This window comes from Apium graveolens, unplaced genomic scaffold (genome assembly GCF_009905375.1).
Source record: "Apium graveolens cultivar Ventura unplaced genomic scaffold, ASM990537v1 ctg230, whole genome shotgun sequence".
In the NCBI taxonomy this organism is placed as follows: domain Eukaryota; kingdom Viridiplantae; phylum Streptophyta; class Magnoliopsida; order Apiales; family Apiaceae; genus Apium; species Apium graveolens.
The window spans coordinates 42,932-58,381 of NW_027417595.1; the positions used below are offsets into that span (position 1 = coordinate 42,932).

Consider the following 15,450-nt stretch of genomic DNA (forward strand, 5'->3'; position numbering starts at 1 on the left):
CTACGACCACACGTTATCTAATTATTTTTTTTATAAATTTAAAATTATTATATTTTTATATAAATATTTTTAAATTATTATATGACGGGATAAATAAAAATTTAAATATTAATGGGAACTGTGAATCGCACGGGTTAAAGCTATATAAAATAATATAAACTACTCACCCGGACTAAAAATAATATACTCCCTCTGTCCCTCCCAATTGTTATCGTTTCTGGGAGAGAACTTCAAAAGTCGTATTTTAAGATAGAATAGAAAGTATAGTTTTATATTTTTTTTAAAATTTTCTTTTTCAGTAATATTCAAAGCTAAAATAAAATTAAAAATAATTAGATCACATTAACAAAGGCACTTATATAAATTGAAGCCGGAAGTCGAGGATCAGTACAGCCGAAGGCTAGGGTTATAAGTAAGTAACATAACTGCCTCTCCTCCTATCTCTCTCCTCACTCTCTCCCTAATTATCGCTCACTTGATCATCTTCGTTATCACTTATTATTAAACCCTAGAAATCTTTTTATATATAAATATCTAATTATCCTCTCTTTTTGTTGATTTTAGGGTTTTTAAGATCTGCACCAGTTGATCATCGCGGTGAATCTAGGTACCTGTTTTCTTCTCAATTTTAATATCTCCCTCTTTAAGTTTTGTATGTATTTTTGAAGTTTACAGATTTATCATTTCTTTGTTGTTGTTTGTGAATTATGTGGATATATGTATATATTTGTTATTTTTTGAATTGTGATTTTGTATTTGATTTATTTAGTTTATGAGTGCTTATGTGTTTTTAGGGTTTGTGTTATTGGTGTGTATTAGCTGCTGAATTGTTGTGATTTAGCGTGGTTGATATTAATTTGTGGAGCTTGGTATCGTTTTTGTTAGCTGATGATGTTCTTTAATTTCGTTGATTGTGTTTGCTGCACGGGCACCTGCAGGGGCATGAGTTGCAATTTGCATGTCTTTGTGTGTATGTTAGTATTACTGGTTATATATATGGTTGCATTAATGAATCTAGGAAGCAGGGATTTGTGGGTCACACACCGAATTGTTGCGTCTCCGCGCACCTGCACCCGTTATCGGATTCGGATTCTTGGGGATACTTGTGTGTTTTTGGGGTTTGTATAATTGGTGTTTAATTTCGTGATGAGATGTGGCAATTTGGTGTCATTAATGTGTCACTATTGATTTATTTTAGAGTGGAAGTTCTTTAATTTCACTGTTTGTGTTTGCGGTACGGGGACCTGTCGGAGTATGAGTTGCAATTTGCAAGTCTATACATGTGTTTTGTTATTATTACGGTTTAATATATGGTTTGCATTTATGATACTAGGATTCTAAGACGCGCACCCCGGTGTTGAATACTCGTGTATCCAGAAATCTCAACTAAATTTCTTCTGTTTTTTTTTACAATTTTTACTACAAAAATCAATAATTTGACAAATAATTCGTTTGTATCAGATGGTTAGGTCGTGTATTAGATTCAATATGCATAAATTTATTAGTTTTGTACTTTTGTTGGTGTACTCCATCTTTCATAACATCAATTATATAATTGTAATATCATTATAGATGCGGTATGCCCACACTGTTTCTGAATCCTTTTTTCAAAGGTTAGCCCATTTGATCATGACCCACTACCAACACGCTAAGCGTTGTCACTTTAACTCTTCAACCATAAAAAAGTTCCTGTTACGAAAATTAAACATTATTCACAGATGTGCACATGTTAGCATTTGGATTAGTGAACTGTACTCAATCTTATTTTTGAATCTATGTGTTTCCACGCATTATTCACCCACATCCCCGCACCCCTAACTTTGTTTCAGGTTATCGGTAATAATATATTATTGCTTGTGTACATGTTTACTGATTTGATGTACCTTTGGACTTTAAGGCGGATTTAAGAGAAGATATGGGTTTCGATAACGAGTGTATAGTTAATATACACTCTCTAGCTGGCGAGTACTTCTGTCCTGTTTGTCGCACACTTGTGTACCCAAATGAAGCACTTCAATCACAGTGCACTCATTTATATTGCAAACCGTGTTTAACTTATGTTGTTGGAACTACCAAGGCCTGCCCCTACGATGGATATTTGGTGACTGAAGAACATTCGAAGGTTATGACATAAGTATTTTTTGTTTTTAAGTATGTGGAGATGATTTCTGTCTTCTCAATATGTTTAGTGACTTCTATTGCAGCCACTTATCGAATCAGACAAAGCATTGGCTGAAAAAATAGACAAAACACTAGTGCATTGTCTATTTCACAGGAGTGGCTGTTCGTGGCAGGGCCCTTTATCTCAGTGCACCTCACATTGCTCTGGGTGCTCCTTTGGAAATTCTCCTGTTGTATGTAACAGATGCGGGGTACAGATTGTACATCGTCAAGTGCAGGAGCATGCTCAAAGTTGTGCTGTGAGTGCACAAATGTCATCAAGTCTACAAGTTCTAGGTTAAGTCTCTTTCATTTAATAGATTTTTTTATCTTACTCACTGCTGTCAAACTACAGGGTGCAAATCCACAAGTTCAGCAGACTGCAGAAACTTTGAAAGATGCTGCTACCTCTGTTACAGCTACTACTGCAAACTTGAGCCAGACCAATTCACAAGTTATAGCCCAAGCCTCCCAGGCACCTTCGGCCCAGATTGCTACTGCCCCTCCATCTGCACTTAATGCAAATCCTCAGGTCCAAGCTAACACGTCAGCTGCTGGGACAACTGCAGAGCAGTGGTATCCGCAACAGTTTCAGCAATTTTATCAGCAGTATCCTTCATATGATCCATACCAGCAATCTTACCAGCAGTACTACCCTTATCAACAACAAACTGCTCAGCCGTTGCCGCAGCATGCACCTCCTGTTGGACAACCTCAGGTCTATGCTCAGCACCAAACTGCAATCCAGCCCCATCAGCAACCATTGCAGCAGGTTCAAGGCCAAAGCCAAGCAAATGTTCAGCCACAGCTCCTGGCCCAGCAACCACCACTATCGCAGCAACTACAAGTTCCACCTCAAGGACAGCCTCAAGGTCCATATGTGCAGAATCAAGTTAATCCGCAACAATCTAATCTTGCAACACAGCCTCAAATTCAACCACACACTCAACCAGCTGCCCAACAGCCTTACCCGCATCTACAACCTCATCCACCAACTCATTCCATGCAGCCTCCGGCGCAACCGAATTTCCAGGCACCTCAAAATCAACAGGCACAGATCCAAGGACATCAGGGGCAACATCAAATGCAACCCCAGGCTCTCTCTCAGCACCAAAGTCATCCCCATTTTCCCCCTCTGCAGCCTAACAATCTTCAAAATCAGCAACCAGCTCCCATTGTTGTGCCAGCTTATCAATCGCATCCCCCGGTTCAACCTCACCAGCAACTAATGCAGGCAACGCCCCAGTATCCCATGCATATGAATCCTTCTACTGGGTCTTTTCCTCTTGCTGCTCAGTTCCCTCAACAGTCCATACAAATGCCTCCACAGCAGGCTAATGTTTCGGCGACCAATCAGCAACAGCCAAACTTGATGCCCAGTCAGAGCCAAATGCGTGGCGTCCCTCCTGCACAACTTCAACAGATTCGTCCTCAAGCTCCACAGCAGGGACACGGTGGTCAACAACGTCCTGCTTTACAACCCATGCAACAACTACCTCAGCAATACGGACAGCAAGCCTTTCCGCTACAGGCATCTGGTCCGGTTCGAGGTCCTATGCATCAGCTACCTTTTGCTCATCAGCCTATGCCTGTCCAGTCTCGACCTCAGGGTCCTAATCAGTTGTTGCAGCAAAGTGGTGCTGCCCTTCCTGCCCCACCACCACATAACAGTGTGCAAGCTCAAGGCATGCCTCATCAGCCCCAAACTCATGGTGGAAGACCTGCTGCACCAAATCAAGCGACACTATCTCAGCCATTTCCGCAATCTGGTGGCACGTTTGGTGTTAATGCTCAGTCCAGACCAATCCAGTCGAGTTCAGTTCAACCGTCTGACCTAGTTCATTCGGGGCAAAGGTTTTCTCAGTCTGGAATAGGTGAAGAAAATGCTGTAGGGCAAGAAGTAGGGTCAGCTCTAAACAATAGTTCTGGAAAGGATGTCAGTAATGCCGGAGTGGATTCCGTGGGGGTCAAAGCATCTATCACTGGGATCGGAAGTGGGAATGAGGAACATGGAATCACAAGTGAAGGTGGAAATAATGGAACACATAAAGGCATTATGAGCAAAGTTGAAGATGCTGAGGTGGATGCAATGAAGAAAGATGTGAAGGAAGATGCCAATGGTAATCTAGATCCTTCATCCGGTGGCATTAAAATTGAAACTTCATCCCTTGGTGAGAGAGATGGCAATGTTGTACCTCCAATGCAAGCAGAGTATTCCTCTGGAAAAGATTCTACCTTGAAACCAACAGAAGCTTATATGGGACGTAGGAATGATGATACTAATTTGAGGACGCAAGAAAATAAATCGATTCACGAGCAAGTCACTCCTCAAGGTCCTGCAGTTGGTGAATATGGCAGGTTTCAGGACAAGGGCTTTATGAATTCCTCGAATTCAGTTCCACACAGTGATCAAGGAAGACATCAGCTGCCTCCAGGGCCCTATGGGCCTTCGTATCATCAACAAAGACCATCTATGCCTTCAGATTTTCAGTCAGGTGTACATCCGAATGAAAGCTTTGAAGGTGTTCAAAGGAGGCAACATTACCAGAATAACTCCACTCATTCCCAGCCTATGTTTTCGAGGACTCTAAAAGCTGAGCCTACTGAAGGATCACTACACGGCCCTGATGGTGTTCCTATGCAACAAAATCAGAGGCCTCGCCACTTTGAGGGTAGATATCCTGATCCCCATGTATCAGGACCTTTTGATAGAGGTCAATACGGGCAGCAGCCTTTAGCTAATGAAAATCGTGTACCTGGATTTGATGCGGCATCTGGGTTACACGTCAAAGGTGCTGATGGAAACCCGTTCTTGTCTGGACCACCCGGACGTATTGGTCAGCGCGATTATGAGGATGCACCTAAACAGTTCCCTAAACCGTCAGTAATGGGTCTAGAACTGTCTTCAAATTTTGGGAATGGCTTTTCGTCAAGGCCAGGTGATTATCCTCCTCATGAATTTAATTATGGCACTCCTTCAAGGTTCTTGCCCCCATATCATGCAGGTGGGCCTTTTCATCCTAACGATGTTCGAGAAAGACCAACTGTTTTTAATGAGGATCACAGGGCAAGAGGATTTTCTGCCCGTACTCAGCCTGATTTTCATGGTTCAGGGCCTGGGTTTGGTGTGGATCATCGGCCACCTAGAAGTCCAGGAAGAGAATTCCATAGCTTTCCATCTCGTGGGTTTGGAGGCATATCAGGTGCTCCACCCAGTCAGTCTGGTCTTCTTGATGGTGCTCATGGCCGGGACACTCGTGCAGTTCATGAAGGATCCAGATCTTCCGACATATCTTCAGATCCTGTCGGCAAACCTTTTCCTGAACATCTTAGGAATGGTAACATGGGTGGTCAAGATTTTATTCCCAACCATTTGCACAGGGGAGAACTTTTTGGTCCTAAAATTGGACAGAGTCATTTGCGTGTGGGAGATGGTTTTGGAACTTCATTAGATCCCGGTTCGAATTACCCACGAATTGGTGAGCCTGGATATAGGAGCAGCTATTCACTCCATGGTTTTCCAAGTGATGGTGGTTTTTATGCAGTAAGTGACATTTGTTACTGGAATTTGATGTATTTTAGCGTGTTTATTGAATTCTGAAGCTCATAGTTGGTTTATGGTAAACAGTTTAATTACTCTTTTTATGGTACTCTATTATGCCATGTTCATACACTGAAGAATTCCGCTTTCTTGTTTAAAAATCCTGCTGATAATGCTTAATGCTTTGTTTTTCTGGCTATGTTGTAGGGAAACAACAATCCTTTTGATAGGTTCAGAAAGAGAATGCCTACTAGTATGGGATGGTGTCGGATCTGCAGAGTTGATTGTGAAACAGTTGATGGCCTGGACCTACACTCTCAAACAACAGAACACCAACAGAGGACTATGGATATGGTTATTAGCATCAAGCAGCAGAATGCAAAGAGACAGAAGTAAGTTGTATTTTTCTTAAATAATAATATAATTTAATTGTGTGAAGCATCACACTTTACAAGACGTAAACTATAAATACCATGTTCAAAGGAACTAGAAGTGTTGGTGATCCTTGTGTGCTTATTATGTCATAGAAATTCCAAAGATCATTCTTCCTTTGAGGAAGGAAGCAGGTCAAGAATTGCTGGCAATAAGGGACGAGGGAAGAAGGTTTAACTGATGCTTGGGACGATGTAGCATGTTTCAGGGGGTGTCGGTACTAGCTAGGGTTGAAGCCCCAGTTTTCGTACAATTAGCAATAGGTGATTTACCCTTCTGTTTTTTTAAATGGGATAATTTATGCTACCTTTGTCATTTCAGATTGCTCTTATATTATTATTATGCTTGCTTTGGAACTAATATATTAGTATCAGACTATCAGTATTTTCTGTTTGGATGTGAAACTTTCACATTTGGAAATGAATGTTAAATTTTCTTTATTATCAGTTTATTCTAGTTGGTGATTATGAATTCTGTTTGAGAATTCAGTGCTTGTTGGAAATGTGAGTTTTTATTATCTACAAAGGATTCTGTTGGGTTGGCACTGATTGATACTGTCCATGTTTATATTAGTTTAGTATGAGAGACTTTCGTTCGTGTCAATATTTAGGAAAGTAAGTACCATTTGCGTCATCTCCCGTGCCTCAAGGTTTTCTCTCATTATTAGGTGCTGCAGTAGGGAATTCGTTTTTCAACCAATTTATAACTGTATAACTGTCAACTATAGGTTGTTGATACTTGTTGCTATTCACTCTGGTCTATCCCACATGTTTCTTGTTTCCAGGGCAATTATTTTTTTTGTCAATAGGGCTTCAGAACAAGAGTCTTGGGACTTCATGTTTCCATACAGTTAAAGAGTAAAGACTATGAACTTTATCTCATCTTATCAATCTAAAAAACGAAGGGGTTTTTTTAGTAACATTTCCCACTGATATTTCCTTTCTTGGGTGTTCTGTTTTTAATACTATTCTGATCGAAGGAGATGAATAAAACTTGTAAACTATTACTCAGAGATATATTAGGAAGATGTGTGAATATTGCAGTTTAAAAGAATAAAGCAGACAATTTCCAAGTGTGTAGTGCACCTATGAGTTATGGTATTTTAGAATAACATAGTAACACACAACTAGGTATGGGTTAGTAGAATGAATCAGGCATAATACTTAGGTTTCCCTTTAGATGTGAAAATTAGTCGAATTTGGGTAGTTGTGTATTATGTTTAAAACACAATGAAGGTGGAAACGCCTGGACGGCAGAGAACCTGAACTACTTATGAATATTAATCATTGAATGTGAGTTAAATACGAATCACTAAATACAATTTTTGTACAATTTGTTTTTATTTTGAGATTTTAGAGCTGTGGTTTACATGCTGTTATTGGACTAACCAACCAGTTTATGGCACTGTAGCAATTGACTTGAAAGAAATCTGTGCGTAGTGACTAAACGAGTAAACTACGAAACTACCTTGGCAGTTGAGTGGCGGCTTATATTAGCTGTCTAGCTATCATATTTTGAATTGATATTTATTATTATGGAATAAAAACCATTATATACAATTCTGAGCTACCTAAATGTCAATTCTTTGTTTCAATAATTATACATTTTTCCTAATATATGAAGATGAGAAACACAAAGTTGAAAAGTAAATGTAGAATGGAGTTGGTGCGGTAGTCAAATCAATAAAAGAAAACAGTATGTGTTTATTTTAAGTTCACCTGAAACGGAACACCTAAAGTTTTGAAAGAGTAATGAAGTACATAATTCAAGTGTATACAGAGTGTACGTATTTAAAGCATAGCTTCGGAATCTAACAGACTTGAATTTCGAGTTTGTTAATATACAAATATAAATGGCGCTTAATAAGAAGGAAACTATCCTACTAAGAAGATCATTTACTTAAAAAGTAGGAAAACTTGAGAATCCCTAAAAAAGAATGATGTTTATTTTTTAGTATGAAATTTGGAATTTTTTTCATTGAGCTATTATAAGCGGAAAACACCTAGCTAACAGATTACTTGTAATCTGGTGCAATGCTTACGATTGTATTAAATATGTCTTACAACTTTTGGAACATCTATGTAGGAGCAAAAACCTAACAAGTACTACCCATTGTAGAATCGATATTAAGAACCATTAATTTTTAAATCTTGTAGACTGTAACATTAGGTTTTGTTTACTTTTATGTCAAAGGCTTGACGTTTATTATTGTGCCCTGTCATATCATATATACATATACACGAGAAGTCTTAATTTTTGCATGTTTATATTTGGCAATCTTGGGATTAGATTGAAGCTATGCAATTGACTTTCCGTTGTTGGATGACAATCTTGGACTTCAATTACTGCTTCGTTGTAGGGTTTCCAGGTTTGCTGCAACTTTTGAACTTTAGGTCAATAATGGCAGTATGTTTATTCTGGCAAGATTTAGTTGGAGTTTATCTTTTGTGCTTTTGTCACTAGATATAGTTTTTTGACTTTGACCCCTTTTCACTATGTTTTCATTTCTAAGACGAGCTGTGGACCCTAGAATTGCTTGCAAGTCACAAGACCTATGATTTCATAAATAGACATAGGTGATAAAGAATGATGGAGACATAAGAGTAAAATTTTATGTGGAATGTCCGGTCCAACATTCCAAAAATATTTTCTTTAAAAAAAATAAATCCGGTACCGAAAATTAGAAATTTTTGGTATACGCCCATAAATGAAGCCCCAACTTTAGTTTCGTATTAATTGTCATAATTTTCATAGTGATCCACAATTTATCAAGACATTGATGTTCTTTAATAGCCAAATCTGAGTTTAACATCACATTTAGGAGACTGCTATCATCTACCGAGACACCAACCATCCTTAATGCTAGAAACTACTCAAAAACTTAAAATCCATGACAAAGTCATTTTGTGTAGTTGTATTACTAGAATATCTAAATATCGGAATCAAAGGAATTTTAGTATTTTTAGCGGAGTACAATTTTACTGTAGAATATTTTTAGAACTAGAATTATATGTACATACTAGGTAATTAAACATGTTTGTATAGCTGGAATTGTGAGTGCAAAATCAAAAGTGCTTGTGATTTAATTAAAGATACTTAAGCTGGTGCCTGCTAGTGACCCAAAATTGTGTTCTTGAATTATGAAGACTTGTTTCATAACCTAGTCATTTTCATATAGTTCTAGAATTTTCCTTTAAAGAGATCTAAGTAAATCAGTAAGACATCCAAATTTTAGATGCGAGAAATGCACATAAATGAAGCAGTAAAAAATAATCCTTAATTTTTTATACATTAATGTTTGATAATTGATTAACTTTGTCAAATAAATAATTTTCTCTTGTCCTAACATAATGGCGTAACCTCGTTAAATGAATAAGTTTCTCCGTTCTAATGGTTACTCATTATTAGAGGTTTAACTTTAATTACTAAAATAATAGATTTGAAAAACTTTGCAAGTTTTGTTATGTAAAAAGTTTGTTTCCACACATGTAGAAATGTTAAAACATCATCTTGCTAGACTGAAATTATGGCTCTTTTACCGGATTGCAGTAGGGTGATGAAGTCAGCTCCAAATCTAAATATTATGTTTTGCGAAGTGGGATAGTTGGGATTGTGGGTCAACAAAAAATCCAGTGTATACCGTATGCTAACAGTTTTTAGTTACTAAGTGAAACAATATCTTTGTTAAAAAAAAAGTGAAATAATATCTATTCGCCATCCGACGGCCTGTTTTTTGTATCTTTTTGTATTTTCACAGTATATTACTGTCTCTTGCTAAATTGATAGTAATATGTAATTTGGCATGTGCATCTGGAGCATGCTTGTGATCAACAGTTTTGCCTTTTGTATATGTTGAAGCTTTTATATTGAACTTTGAGATGTGAACATGAAATATTGTAGTAATCATTGTGTGATAGAGTTTGCCTTATGTTACTTCCCTAATCGTTATAGAAGTCCCATCAGAATGTAATATAAAGAAATATTAAAATGTGGCTCTGAATGTCTTGGTGTTTGTCAAGTAAATGGATGACTGCCATCATTTCTTAATACATTCTTTTACATGCCTTTTATTTTATTTGTCGCATTATATCACACAAGCTAGTACTAACTTCGATGCTTGTGAAATTTATGAACATAGATCAAGAACGCGATGTGTAAGATTGTTAATCTTTTAACCTTCTATTGATAAAAGTATATTTAGTTAACACAATTTGAAAATCAGCAGCATAAAACTGTTTACAAGATAATGCTCTTCTATTTATACTTTTAAGTTGCTGCTAGAAAATTTATTTGTACTATATTGTATAAAAGAATATATGTAGAAGAAAGAATGCTCGTTAATCGTCATACAAGTATGATTAAATCCACAAGCCTTTTCCTTTTAACTTGGAAGAGAATACTACCCTACTCTTTCCCCATGCCTTGTAGTCCATGTTTATTGAGCAAATTAAGGTGTGAAGGGTAAAGGTTTAGCCTTAACCCATCCATATTACATCTCTCAACAACTTTGTACTTGTTCACGTTTGTAGGGGATGGCCTATAAGGTATGCTAGAAGCTGTACTCTAATTGCTTGGAGGTATAAAATATCAGTTCAAAATTTGTTATAGTGAAATGCATAATATAGAGATAAGAGGACTTTATGAGGTGCCAAATCTTACTTTGTAGTGATGCTTCCAGTTTTACAAGTGTAAAGTTACTCTGTAGTTGAGGAGGAAAATCTATCTTTGTAGTACAAGTGAAATATACTGTAGGGGATCTACGAGTGTAACTTCTTTTCTAGTTTTGGTAGATAGACAGGAAATGGAAGGATATGCAAAAAATAAAAGTTAGCTAAGAGAAATATAGATGACAGTGTATAGTTGACATATATTGACCAGTATCAAGGATTTGAGTCGTTATTACATGGTAATAACATAAGCTACTAAATAACAAGAAATTTGATGTACCTAACATAAGCTACACTTGCAAATAGACTGGGACGTGTGAGCATTAGCTGGGGCAGACTCCCAGAGGGATCTAGCAAACTGATAAGATCATTGTATGAGTAGGAAAAATATTCTTTTCGGGTAATTTCAATTAGAGAAAGAAGCAAGAATAAAAATAAAGCTGAAGTAGTTGACTTGTGTAATATCTACCATGTGGAAGACTTATTCTTTGATTCTAACTTGGATTCAAGTGTGCTGTGTTTTGTGAGGTGAGCCCAGGGCTTTCAGATGGAGGAAACTCTGGAGTTTGTATGCAGTTGGTTCTACACGTCATTGGAGGCCGTCACATATTAGAGCTTATCAACATTTTGACGGTTATAATGTAATGCATGTATTTTACTGTGATTGAATTTTGGTTGAAAGTTGTATTTTGGTATTAATGTAAATAATTGAAAAAATTTACAATAAATAACAATATAGCTGTTTTTCTTAAAATCCCAATTAAGATTGTTGGGTCGTCATTGCAGCTATCCGTTTGTTATTTTTTTGTGTGTACTACCGATTTTTTTTGTATGCACCTTAAAATACTTGCAAAACAAAAAGTTGAAGGGACAACTAAAATGTTATGATCTGAGGATATTGAGTGATGGTGTTGCAAACTTGTTTTTAATTTAATCTGTTAAAATATCACGGAGTAGATATAATATTTATATTTTATAATTAATAAAAAGAGTAGATAATTGAAGAGGCATTTGATAGGCCATAAAAAAACAAGGCAAATAAGCAAAGAAGCGAGTTTCAGAATAAATGTTAAATATTTGGACCACTCATGAATCAACCATGAAACCAATTATCTCTAGCTTTTCCGGCAGTAGATAATATAGTTGGGAAATTGGTAGCGACTCTTTTGTTTCTCCTTAATACAACCAACAGAGCACATTCTAACAATGCAACTGATATCTCCACTTCAACTTCAAACATACAGCCTTTTCTCCTTTCTTCAACAGAATATTAAATGTCACCAGCTCTCCTGAAACATTCTGGCAGCTTACATTTGGCCGAGACTGATAAGGCACGGTCGAGCAGGTGTGATGAAGTGTCGTTAGAGATTGATGGAAGTTTGATGATATTGTGCCTGCAAATTGAGGAAATGGACTTGGAGAGCAGTGAGGTGAAAATTACGGTGCGAAATACTGATAATGAGGAAATGAATGGTATGGAAATTGTGGAGGAGAGGGAGTGTAGGATTTGTCAAATGAGTTTGATGGATTCATGTTGTGGTGTTGCTATTGAATTGAAGTGCGATTGTAAGGGTGATCTTGCTGCTGCTCATCAACATTGCGCCGACACTTGGTTCAACATCAGAGGAAACAGGTGAGTTCTGTTTTCATGATTAGAGTCTCAAATTAAATAATTTTGCATCAATGTAACAGACCTGGTTGGTTTTACTTGTTGTTTCTATGCAGAAGTTGTGAGATTTGCGGCACCATTGCACACTATGTTTCCAAAGAAGAAAATGGAAAAATTGAAGTAAATGAGAGTAGAGGAGCTGTTGCAGATACAAACGCAGCACCTGAGATTCAATACGAGACACGAAGCAGTAATCGTGGTCGAAGGATCATGAATTTTCTTCTTACGTGTATGATTTTGGGTTTCATTATCTCTTGGCTCTTTCACTTCCATGTCCTCCCTTAAGCCCCCCCCCCCTATTAAAAACAATCCTTTTATTAAGTTAGAATATTATCACTTTAGCAGTTTTTACGAACTTCATTAGGTTTGTTATCAAATTTCACTTTACGTTTACAAGATGTTTCAAATTAGAGTGAACGTCAACAAACAACAAAGGGTTGGTGCACCGGAGGTCTTGGCCTCTTTTCAAGAGTTCTACTTCCGGCGTGGGTGTGACGTGTGTGCATGGGTTTAATTATAAAAAAAATACGGTAAAAGTATGAAAAAAACAGGAGTAGCATATGGACGTGCATTATTGCACAGAAAAATCCCATGAAATAATTCATCGTCCTCTTAGGAGGCATCAGATATTCTGACCCCAGGGAACGTGATCGAATCAGGAGGGGTCATTGGGCTGGCCCAACTTAAAGTTTTTAGTTTTATTCTCAAGTTTAAATCCTACAAGCCGTCAACTAAGCCCTTTCACCACTTTCAGCTCAATTTACATGAACAACAAGCACCGGCTAGCGGCCTAAACACCAGCGAAGGAGATGAGAGTTAACTCACCTTTGTTTAGGACAACCAGCTTTCACATTGGTGTTCATACGAAGGATTTCTCTTAGTAGACGTGTTGCTAGACAGTCCCGCTTCACGAAGAACCATATTTAGTTGTACACGACTGTCAAAACAATACTTCCGGAACAGCTATATGAAGAGAACAACCAAACTATTCAAGTGATTGATTACCAATGATTGGCCGGCCGAAGCGAAGGTTGTTCACTTAGTTGTTATACGCCTGGAGAGCGTTAGATTCGATTACGTTTACTTAAACATAACTTAAAAATACCTTACAAAAAAACATAATTTTAAAAAATATAATTGACAAGATAAATCATATATGTATAGATACTGAAATTTCAGATTCATCTCGCTATAATAACAATTTTGAACAATAAAAGTATGTAGAATAATAGTTGCCACTAAAACAGTCCATCCGAATATAAAATAAAATATAATTAAAATTGAAAGAGAAATTAAGAATATTCAAAGTTATTAAGATATTTCAGTGATAAAAGTTAATTTCTTGTTGTTCAAAATTCCGTGATTAACTCTAGCTCATCCCAATTTTTTCAAAAAAAATAAAGATTTGTACCGAGATCGCTTACAATTATAAAATATTTTGCTTCAGAGAAATAATTGAAAAATTTAAGAAAAAAAATTCAACAAAACATAAAATGATAAAACTACACATCCCACAACCGCCAACTACTCCCGTTGACTGTCAGATCTTGGTTGCCTCCGTTTTAAAATAACCGTCCATTTTTAAAGAAAAAAATTTGTTTTAAAATATTTATCCACTTACACTTTCAATGTCACTATTTAAATTATAAAATTTAGTTTATATTTTCAAGATGAATTCTACACCACACACAATTATTATATTACTAGTTTATATTTCCAAGGCTAACTCTCTACCATAAACAGTGGTGTAGTTTATGTAGTCAATGCAATAAATATGATAACTAATACTCCCTCTCTCCCTCCCATTTGTTAATACTTTCCTTTTTGGGATGTCCCTTCCAATTGTTTACATTTCAAAACTTTCCAACAATGGTAAAAATTTTATAATTTTTAAAATAACTACATCCACTACTTCTCTCCACTATACCCACTTTATACATATAATATTAATCGGTCCCACTACTTTACTCACTTTTTTTAACTTTCCTCCACTATTTTATCATTTTTCTTAAATTCCGCGCTCCACCCAAATGTAAACATTTGGGAGGAACGGAGGGAGTATAACTTTTTTAAGAACGGTCTTTCTAATGTGTGCCAAGGGCACACATTAGTCACTAACTCCAATAAAAATGGGCTCTTTTTATTGGTGGAATTGATGTGAATGCAGGGGGGCCGTTAACATTTATTATTCAACCACCAATAAGAAGAGCTCATTTATATGGGAGTTAGTGACTATTGTGTGCCCATAGAAAATCCATTTTAAGAATGTAATAATTTCTTAATATGCGTAATTTTTTTTAAAAGTGGACAGTTATATTGAAACGGAAGGAGTATCTTATAGTAATTGATTACAGATTTACAGTAATAATTTGTGAAAAAACATGGCTATTACATATGCATGAACATTCGCAGGTTACACACATCGTTAGAAAATGGAAATTAGAGTACACATGTAATATGTTTTCTTGATGTAATTTCCGGTTAATAACATGTGATGGTTGTTCCTTGTTATAAGGACATAAATTTTCATATTTGGATCTAAAACATTTTCCTAGTGAAATCCATGTAGAAATAAGAGTAAGAATGATAATTTGTATAACAATTGTTTCGATTTTAGCTAAGAAACATATTGTGAAATTTATGCAATGTTCAAGACCTGAGGTTAGAGGTTCAGGGCCTGATGGTGTGCTGAAATAAGTTTCTGCAATGTTCAGGACCTGAGGTTGGGAGCTTAGGACCTGATGTTATGCTGAAAACGTTTTTGGAATGTTCAGGGCCTGGGGCTAGAGGTTCAGGTCCGGAGGTGCTGAAAATTTTGATTTGTTTAGGGCCTGAGGCTTATGCTCAAGGACTGAACTGGAAGCCAATTGCTAAAACTATATAAACATGTTTTGTATAAATAAGTATATTATATATATTTATATTTGAGTAAGGATTATTATTATTTTATAATAATAATAATTAAACTCTTATGGAATATA

General features: G+C 36.6%; 2 protein-coding genes across 19 annotated transcripts; both read left to right on the plus strand.

The window, feature by feature from the left end:
• The first annotated feature begins 354 nt into the window (after nucleotides 1-354).
• Nucleotides 355-11,554, plus strand: LOC141700409 (uncharacterized). Of its 18 annotated transcripts, none has more exons than XR_012566327.1 (9): nucleotides 426-607; nucleotides 1,898-2,122; nucleotides 2,205-2,420; nucleotides 2,516-5,704; nucleotides 5,909-6,093; nucleotides 6,229-6,396; nucleotides 8,423-8,501; nucleotides 10,663-10,710; nucleotides 11,311-11,554. XR_012566327.1 is itself a non-coding variant. In XM_074504188.1 (6 exons), the coding sequence occupies exons 2-6, from the start codon at nucleotides 1,916-1,918 to the stop codon at nucleotides 6,308-6,310; spliced, it is 3,879 nt and encodes a 1,292-aa protein (XP_074360289.1). In that variant the 5' UTR covers nucleotides 426-607; nucleotides 1,898-1,915; the 3' UTR covers nucleotides 6,311-6,576. The 18 variants fall into 18 exon arrangements, 1 of the variants encoding a protein (XP_074360289.1); XR_012566328.1 differs by having other exon boundaries at nucleotides 11,339-11,554; XR_012566329.1 differs by having other exon boundaries at nucleotides 10,663-10,677.
• Nucleotides 11,555-11,840: 286 nt separating this feature from the next.
• LOC141700408 (uncharacterized) lies at nucleotides 11,841-12,829 on the plus strand. The gene is made up of 2 exons (XM_074504187.1): nucleotides 11,841-12,433; nucleotides 12,526-12,829. Exons 1-2 carry the CDS (start codon nucleotides 12,075-12,077, stop codon nucleotides 12,752-12,754), a joined length of 588 nt encoding a protein of 195 aa, XP_074360288.1. The 5' UTR covers nucleotides 11,841-12,074; the 3' UTR covers nucleotides 12,755-12,829.
• The last annotated feature ends 2,621 nt before the right edge of the window (nucleotides 12,830-15,450 follow it).

Excerpts from the sequence above, each read along its gene's own strand:
- LOC141700409 (XM_074504188.1), top strand. The coding sequence starts at position 1,916 with ATGGGTTTCGATAACGAGTGTATAGTTAATATACACTCTCTAGCTGGC. Across the intron at positions 2,123-2,204 it reads TGACTGAAGAACATTCGAAG|CCACTTATCGAATCAGACAA; the intron begins GTTATGACATAA and ends CTTCTATTGCAG. Across the intron at positions 6,094-6,228 it reads CAGAATGCAAAGAGACAGAA|AAATTCCAAAGATCATTCTT; the intron begins GTAAGTTGTATT and ends ATTATGTCATAG.
- LOC141700408 (XM_074504187.1), top strand. The coding sequence starts at position 12,075 with ATGTCACCAGCTCTCCTGAAACATTCTGGCAGCTTACATTTGGCCGAG. Across the intron at positions 12,434-12,525 it reads TTCAACATCAGAGGAAACAG|AAGTTGTGAGATTTGCGGCA; the intron begins GTGAGTTCTGTT and ends GTTTCTATGCAG.